General features: G+C 46.2%; 1 protein-coding gene across 1 annotated transcript in view; it reads right to left on the reverse strand.

Annotated features, from left to right (window-relative positions):
- LOC133343414 (synaptic vesicular amine transporter-like) overlaps positions 1-7,792 on the reverse strand; it is a 31,128-nt gene extending 23,336 nt beyond the window's left edge. Inside the window, exons 1-3 of the mRNA XM_061552996.1 lie at positions 7,513-7,792; positions 5,507-5,840; positions 1,935-1,993 (exon numbers count right to left, since the gene is read on the reverse strand). Coding sequence (XP_061408980.1) covers positions 1,935-1,993; positions 5,507-5,840; positions 7,513-7,630 — 511 coding nt within the window. The 5' untranslated portion in view covers positions 7,631-7,792. The remainder of the gene's footprint in view (positions 1-1,934; positions 1,994-5,506; positions 5,841-7,512) is intronic.
- Positions 7,793-8,820: the final 1,028 nt, after the last annotated feature.

Genomic DNA, 8,820 nt, shown 5'->3' on the forward strand with positions numbered 1-8,820 from the left:
CCCATGCCTGTTTTTCCAATTGTGATGTCACAAGGGTGGGCCACGGGCTGCCACGCTGCCGCCAGCGAGCTGAGCGAGGCGTCGCAAAGACAAACACAGCTGTTTACACCGGATAGGCCGCACACGTGGACAAGGGGGGTTGGGGAGGGGGGGCAACAAATAAAAGCCCCCTAAGTACTGGGTTTCAGCCGATGGTTAAGTGCCTTAATTGAACACAATTTAATTACTGCGCCCTCCTCAACAATAATTATAATGCAGGCCAATTACGACCGTGCATTTTAAGAAATTAAATTGTATCCTACCGGCTGCACACTGCTATGAGACTTATCCAATTGCAAAAAAAATTAAGATCATAATCTACGCAGAATGTATTTATCGAGCTAAGATTTAAATGTAATTATTATTTCTAATGACATTTGTAGTGCTTTTCGGCATGACCCAGTTTATATGAGATGAATACATATCATTGCATTATTTCCTGCATTTAACGCCAATTGAATTCCCTCTGAGTTTTGATTTCAAAGGCGCTTAATATTTATTGGTCCTCTTCCAAGTCGCGTGGCTAGCATGGACGAGTAGAACATGTACCCTCCACAGTCGAGGGCCTCTCTGGAGTTCCCTCTATGGCGCTACGGAGGCGACATGTTAACGACCTCGCGCCCGGTATCAATGAGGTAGTGGGTTTGATCGACATCCTGATGCCAGCTGTATATTTGGAGTTTGCGTGTCTCTCTCTCCCCGTCGTCGTGTGGATTTTTCTCCGAGTCCTCCGGTTTTTCCCTCCACATTTAGAATCAACATCACGCGTTTAGAGTATTATTTGGCTGCTGTAGATTCCCACGTGATAAGCCACTTCGTTGAGCTATCATTTGTGGCCAGGTCACTTCTGCAAAATAGCTAAATAGCTCAGTGGGCCTTACCTGGTAAAATATAAACAGTTAAATAGCTCTTCCACCAACAGTGTTGTTAACAACTCATTGCAGGGCTGCACCTTTGTTTATTATCGGTTATATTTATTTCAAATAGCACTTGTATTGTGAATATTTAATATCTATTTCCTCTCTCACATAGGCAGCGCTTATCAATGGCCCTACTTCCAGATTCGCTGTCTTGCCCTAAGCTCTTGTAAACAAAAAAAAATCAAGGCTCAAAGGAAAATAGTTCCCTTAAAATGTTTATCCGTGGCCATTTACATTGTTATAAAATGTATGCGTCGTGCATTTAACACAGGGGAATCGTCAACCTACAGACACACGCCACGTGCAACACGTTCTACTCTTTTTGGACTCCTCTGCAATTGGGATACGTTGGAGAGCTGACGAGTAGAATACCCGGTGGATAGAGCGTGGCGGGATCAATCCAAAGCATTGCATTAATTCTAGATTTAAAGCTTTCGTGACTGCAAGGATTCATATTCTTAGGTTTTTTGCCTCCGAAACGTCGTAATTTATTATTTTATTATTATTGCTATTATTTTTATTTATTATTATACATTTTTTACCTACGTGACTTTACCGAAAAAACCTAAGAGTACAAATCATTGCAACTGTGCGAATGTAGAGGCGCAACCCTGCAAGTGCTCGCTCGCGCCACCGCTGGCGGATGGGTCTCCACTCGAGAGAAGCTCTAGCGAGCCCCTCTCGGGGGAGTTCTTTGTTCTAAATTTCCACGTTGGCCGGCCGTCTTGGAATACATGTCGCACTGAGCTTGCCCTTAAAAGACGAAGCTTATTAATGTTGCAATCTCTGCTGTTGCCGCAAACACATGGTACAGTGCCGCATTGTACTGTACTACCAAACGTTTGCTGTCGCACAGTTGGCAAAAATGTCAGCAGTGATATGAAGGATTACGTTATCGTACCGACAGACGCGATGTCCGAAGATGTGATGATCTTATCCGTGCAATGGAAAACAGGAGGAGAAACGATAACTTACTTATCGTAGATATGAACATGATGATGAACCCAGCAAAGAGAGGTATCTGGTAGCCAACCCTGCAACAAGACAAAAACCATCATCATCATCATCCACAGCAGCAGCAGCCATCATCAGTCCACTGCTGGACGAATGCTTTTTCAAGCTGTCGTCATCTTTCACGATCCCACGATGTAACAAAAAAAACGCATTGTGACCAAGCAACTTAGAATCTTCTGGAATGATGACCCTATATGAATGCATTGCTCTCATTTGTATTCATGTTTGCAACGCAGCCGAGGACAGTTGCACAAATTGGGCAACCTCAGAACGAGCGATGACACGTTTTTAGCGATGCCGTGTGTTTAGCGATGTTGCATGTTTAGCGATGTTGCATGTTTAGCGATGTTGCATGTTTAGCGATGTTGTATGTTTAGCGATGTTGTATGTTTAGCGATGTTGTATGTTTAGCGATGTTGTATGTTTAGCGATGTTGCATGTTTAGCGATGTTGCATGTTTAGCGATGTTGCATGTTTAGCGATGCTGCATGTTTAGCGATGTTGTATGTTTAGCGATGTTGCATGTTTAGTGATGTTGCATGTTTAGCGATGTTGCATGTTTAGCGATGTATGTTTAGCGATGTTGTATGTTTAGCGATGTTGTATGTTTAGCGATGCTGCATGTTTAGCGATGTTGCATGTTTAGCGATGTTGCATGTTTAGCGATGTTGCATGTTTAGCGATGTTGTATGTTTAGCGATGTTGCATGTTTAGCGATGTTGTATGTTTAGCGATGTTGCATGTTTAGCGATGTTGTATGTTTAGCGATGTTGTATGTTTAGCGATGTTGCATGTTTAGCGATGTTGTATGTTTAGCGATGTTGTATGTTTAGCGATGTTGTATGTTTAGCGATGTTGTATGTTTAGCGATGCTGTATGTTTAGCGATGCTGCATGTTTAGCGATGTTGTATGTTTAGCGATGTTGTATGTTTAGCGATGTTGCATGTTTAGCGATGTTGCATGTTTAGCGATGTTGCATGTTTAGCGATGTTGCATGTTTAGCGATGTTGCATGTTTAGCGATGTTGCATGTTTAGCGATGTTGTATGTTTAGCGATGTTGCATGTTTAGCGATGTTGCATGTTTAGCGATGTTGTATGTTTAGCGATGTTGCATGTTTAGCGATGTTGTATGTTTAGCGATGTTGTATGTTTAGCGATGTTGTATGTTTAGCGATGTTGTATGTTTAGCGATGCTGCATGGAATGAAACGTGGGAGCCCGACTGTCCGCCTATCTCCCACCACCGTCTCCCCCTTTACATCCCGGTGCCTGGACCCAGGCGCAGTCGCACCACCTGCACACTCGATAGCGACGCCACGATTCACGGCCACCAATTCATCTCATCCTCATAATACGTACGGGCGGTCACTTTATTGTTTAAACACAAATTATCTGGCCCGTCTATGGACTAAGCCGCTGGTTTGGCGCGTACGCAAAACCGAATGCGCCGCCATCGTCCCAGCCTGGGTGAAGAAGTCGGTTCGCCAGAGGAAGTCCGGCACCGCGGCACCGCGTTTCGCTTTTCCCCCTCATCGACAAGGGCGGCCAAATAATAGTTTTACGTCCGGATTAAAGTCATAACTAGTCGAGATACTATACCCAGGGCCTCGCAGTGAACGGCTTGACGACGTAAGAGATTGGAGCCACAAAGATGTGGCACTTCTTCAGCATATTGGCACCAGACGGAAGTGGAAACAAATCACGAAATGTGCAGTGGACACCTACGGGCTCTCTGCCCGTGGATGTTGATAATGACCATGCCCAGGTAATATGCCACTTTGTGACGATGCTAAGGACTAGCCATAGATTTAAAGTGTCTGAAATGTACGCCTGAAATCGTGCAACTGCACCCTCACCCCCCCCCCTCCACTAAACTTAACTTGAAAGAGAAAGACAACAAAGCGTTGGTTATAACCTCCGATTAGCACGGTTGGCTACGTACGCTACGAAAGAAGTTCAACGTACGTACATAAACATTTATGTTGTCTGCAAACGCTGAAACAAATGTTTGCTGCACTAATTGCTCCATAAAGTGTCTGCAAGCGCCAGAGCGGGTTCACTGAGAGAGAAGTCCAATGAGCGATGGAATAAGTATAACCCGTAAAAACAAAGTTTTTCACTATAAATCCTTTATATGCGTGGCAGCGAACTTAATATAAAGGATTTAAAAATATATTCGCCTGTGGAGGACGCGGGGATCGATTCCGCGACCTTTGGCATGGGAAGCGAGGGCGCTACCAACTGCGCTACTCCGCCACGGCCTGTGGAGGAGTTACGCTCTGGGCTCTTACACTCTGACGTTCAGCCAAAGCCATGAATGCGTTCTATTTGAATATATGTAAAATATTTTTTTTTTGCCTGGCACAACGAGTTTGTGTGGAAAATGTCAGCTCGATTGGATCACGGGAAGTGGGTTAAAAAACGACCGAAAGATTTGCACGGTCCTAAGCAAGCAAGCAAGCACGCAAGCACGCGAACTTAATATAAAGGATTTAAAAAATACCTTGATTTTGACGTCCATTTATTGTCATATCAAGTTGCAAGTTTATTGCGTTTAACCGGGTGAGAACTCAAAGAGACCAGGACGAGTCTCATTGCCAAGAGTGCCCTGGGGTGCGTTAGACTGCCAGGAAGGGGACAATGATTTCTGGCGAGTGTAACATCTCCAATTGAGTGATCGGCGGTGTAATCTTCAAACACGGCAAGTTTTTGTTCGCCCTGGCGAATGTCGTCAGGAGTTCTTCAGCGGACGGCGAGCGGTAATAACCGGGGCGGCCGCTGGATTCCAACCGTGAACCTCTGCAACTGGCGTCGATCGCGCCGCCTCAGGGCGACACCACCCGCCCTGTCACCAGACGACGAAAGTGGAAATCTTTCTGGAGCCACGCCCAGGTGCTTTTTGTTTTCAGCTGGGAAACCAATTGATCGCCGGTGGCGCGGTATGAGGCCCGCCTTTCCGAAAATCTCTACCTAGATGCTTAACGTTGCAGATCCAGCAAAAGAACGGCATGGCCTCTCCATGTCTCACAGACGTCGGACTGAACTTAACCACTGCAGTGTACAAACAGAATCCGTCTAGCGACCTCAGACACCATCAAATGGGTTTTCAAACTCAAAATACACGGTTATGATAATCTGCATTCAAATTGCACCATTATTCCAAAGACTCCAAGTGGCTTGCTGCTCACGAGTTTTGCTGAACTCCACTTCCAAAACACATCGTTTAGCATCACGAGAGAAAATAAGGAGGCTGATTGCCTTACACTATTTTATCGCTATATGAAAAGATGAATAAAAATGATTCGCTTCCAATATCTGACAACATTCTGGGTGACTTGTTCACAGACCTATGGATACAATGGTACACTTACCACCTCAAAACGAATTTCTAGGAGCAATTAGAGACTTGCATTTATCTCGTTTGAGGTCTTTCAATGCAATAAATGAGAGTGACAAAAGATGGCGACGATGACGTAGACGATAACGCCGATGGGCTGTCGAGTCCACCGGTGAACCAGACGAGTGACCCCACCGGTTGGTGAGCGGGCCGATGAATGGGTTGGCCACGAGCTGCACGGTGGCCTTGGACGCGAAGAGCAGGCCCACGCGCACGTTCTCATTCGACAGGTCCACGTTGGAGCCCTCCTCGCATTTGCTCGGCCCCTCAGTCCCGTTCGCGACCTCCGACCTCGTCCCGCCGGGGGTCGGGAGGTCGTGATCCCCCGACGCTGGGAGCGAAGCCGCCTGCGTGCGATGACTTTGGACGGGATGGGTGGGTCGCGACGCGAGCCCTGGAGTCGGAGACAGCGGGGCCTGCGTGGCGTTGTGATTATCGATGGAGTAGAGGTAGCTGGGGATGATTGGCACTGCGGGTGCAAAGGGGCGGTTGCGGTGTAGGGCACAGAGAGGTTTCCAACGTCAATACTAGCACTTTAACAAGGGCACCTAATGAATTATAGGAACGTAGAGTTATTTTTTTGTCAAGTCGCTGCTGGATGAAGGCTTCCCCGTGGCATATTTTTTGCGTTTGTTTGACCATACTTCACCACCCTGGTCAGTGAAGGTTGGGTGAATGAGATATCCCAAGATCGGTTCCAGATATTGCTCCCCACTGATGTTAGCTGTGGCCGGGAATCAAACTCATGTGGCATGATTTGTAGCACAGCGCGCTGACAACAGCACCACCGCTTCATCATGACCTGCACTGATCTAAATCTTGATTTCAAGCTTTCGTGACTGCAGGAATTCATACTCTTTGGGTTTTTTGGTAAAGTACTGATCTAGGCCAGAGGAGATATTATAATTAGACCTCGAGTCAGCTCATGAGTTAAACGTTAGTTCGATCCGACCCTGACGCCTGCTGTATATTTGGAATTGACATGTTCTCCTCGTGCATGCGTGGATTTTTCTTCGGGTCCTCCCATTTTTCCCTCCACATTTAGAATCAACACGCGTTTACAGTATTTGGCTGCTGTAAATTTGCACGCGATAAGCTACTTCGTTGGGCTATCATTTGTGGCCAGGTCGCTTCTGAAAAAGAGCTGTATAGCCGGTAAAATATATTTGTATAGTTCAAGTTGCCCTGAATTAATTTGGTGGTGGTGAAAGAGTTTGAGCCCCCACTCCTTCCGCCCGTGCTGGGCCAATGAGGGAGGACAGATGAAATGTTCTCCACAGGGACGAGATTCTTATCCTGCACTGATGGTGGTAGTGGCAGTAGTGGTGGCGGTCGTGGTAGGGGTGGTGGCAGTAGTGGTAGCAGTATTGGTGGTGGTGGCGGCAGTAGTAGGGGCAGTGGTGGTGGTAATGGGAGTAGTGGTGAAGGTAGTCGTGGTGGTGGCAGTGGTGGTAGTGGCAGTAGTGATGATGGTAGTGGTGGTGATGGTAGTCGTGGTGGTGGTAGTGGTGGTAGTGGTGGTGGTGGCAGTAGTAGTGGTGGGAGTATTAGTGATGGTAGTGGTGGTGATGGTAGTGGTGATGATGGTAGTGGAGGTGATGGTAGTCGTGGTGGTGGTAGTGGTGGTAGTGGTGGTGGTAGTGGTGGTGGTGGCAGTAGTAGTGGTGGGAGTAGTAGTGGTGGGAGTAGTGCTGATGGTAGTGGTGGTGATGGTGGCAGTAGTAGTGGTGGGAGTAGTGGTGATGGTAGTGGTACTGTTGGCAGTAGTGGTGAAGGTAGTCGTGGTGGCGGTAGTGGTGGTAGTGGTGGTAGTGGCAGTAGTGGTGGTAATGGGAGTAGTGGTTAAGGTAGTGGCGGTAGTGGCGGTAGTGGCAATAGTGGTGATGGTAGTGGTGGTGGTGGTGGCAGTAGTAGTGGTGGGAGTAGTAGTGGTGGGAGTAGTAGTGGTGGAAGTAGTGGTGATGGTAGTGGCGGTGATGGTAGTGGTACTGTTGGCAGTAGTGGTGAAGGTAGTCGTGGTGGCGGTAGTGGTGGTAGTGGTGGTAGTGGCAGTAGTGGTGGTAATGGGAGTAGTGGTTAAGGTAGTGGCAAGTAGTGGCAATAGTGATGGTGGCGTTGGCAATCGCGGCGCTGGCACCCACCCACCACCGTGAGCAGCATGTTGTCCAGGAGGAGCGCCAGGGACACAATGACGAGGATGAGCTTCCTCGAGCGATGGCTTTCGCGCATCTCGCTGAACCAGCCGCTGATTGCGCCCATGGCCACGGCACGAGCGGGGTTCCCGCTGCGCCCTCCTGCACGCCCCCCACGTGCGCTAGCGGTGCGCCAGCGGTGCGCTAGCGGTGCACGGCGATGCCGGCAGGAGTCGCGCAGAGCGGCGGGCTGGATCCTCGCGGGCGCTCGTGAGCCTGACGAGAGGAATGTGCTGGGGATTGAAAAAAACAATTATTGATAGCCCACTTTTGTTTTAATTGTCAATTAGTTCACGAAGGCTGTCTTTGCCACGCAAAAGTTTTCAATGAATATAACAATGAAGCTGAGATGATTTTTTACAAAAATGATTTTATCTACAATCAGACACAAACAACTACTCCATACACCATGGGACCTCCTTTGCCATTACCAAAATATGATGATAGGTTTTCCCCTTTTTTCTGGCAACAAAACAGGTGTTGAGATGTTAAAACACCAAACTGAAACCTTTTGCAATGAATCATGTCCGCATTAACCACAATGCTTGTGGTCAGAATGCAAAAAAAAACACACTGATAATTTTTGCATTGTCCTTGAAGCTGATTGGTCCATACCAGAGACAGCTTTCTATTGAGCCTCGTCTCAAACGGTGTAATACCAGAGGACGCCAAAAGGCATATTTTACATATTATTATTATTTTATTATATTTATTGTATCCTGTGGAGATGGGGCAACGGAATCAGGTTCGTGCTATTGTATATGTTGCGTTTATTAAAATTAATGAAATATGAATAAAATAAAGCAAGTTATTTTATTGATTAAAACTATGTTCAAAATATGTTAATGTTAACGTTCTTTCAGTGTAAATGGTATTATACGTGTTTAAGTGCAATTAAAGATGATTATGATTTTTTAAATATATTAATATTTCCGTCGCTTGTGATTATGATGCAATTAGAAAGTGATTTGTATTAGTCTCTCTCGTTGTCTAGGAGTATTGATTATAATTATAATTTATTATAATTATTATAATTGATTCTAATTATCAATCGCAATACTCCATTGGAACCTCCTTTGCCAGTAGCAAAATATGATAATTGTTTTTTTACCCTTTTATCTGGCAACAAAACTGACACCTTTTTTTTACAAGGAGTCATGTTTGCATTGACCACAATACCTGCAGGTCGGAATGCAAACAAAAGAAACACAACTCTGATCATGTAAAGCTGTGTCGGGTGTGGACCAATCAATTTCA

This window comes from Lethenteron reissneri, chromosome 17, assembly GCF_015708825.2.
Source record: "Lethenteron reissneri isolate LAM-NWPU_2019-01 chromosome 17, ASM1570882v1, whole genome shotgun sequence".
Lineage (NCBI taxonomy): Eukaryota > Metazoa > Chordata > Hyperoartia > Petromyzontiformes > Petromyzontidae > Lethenteron > Lethenteron reissneri.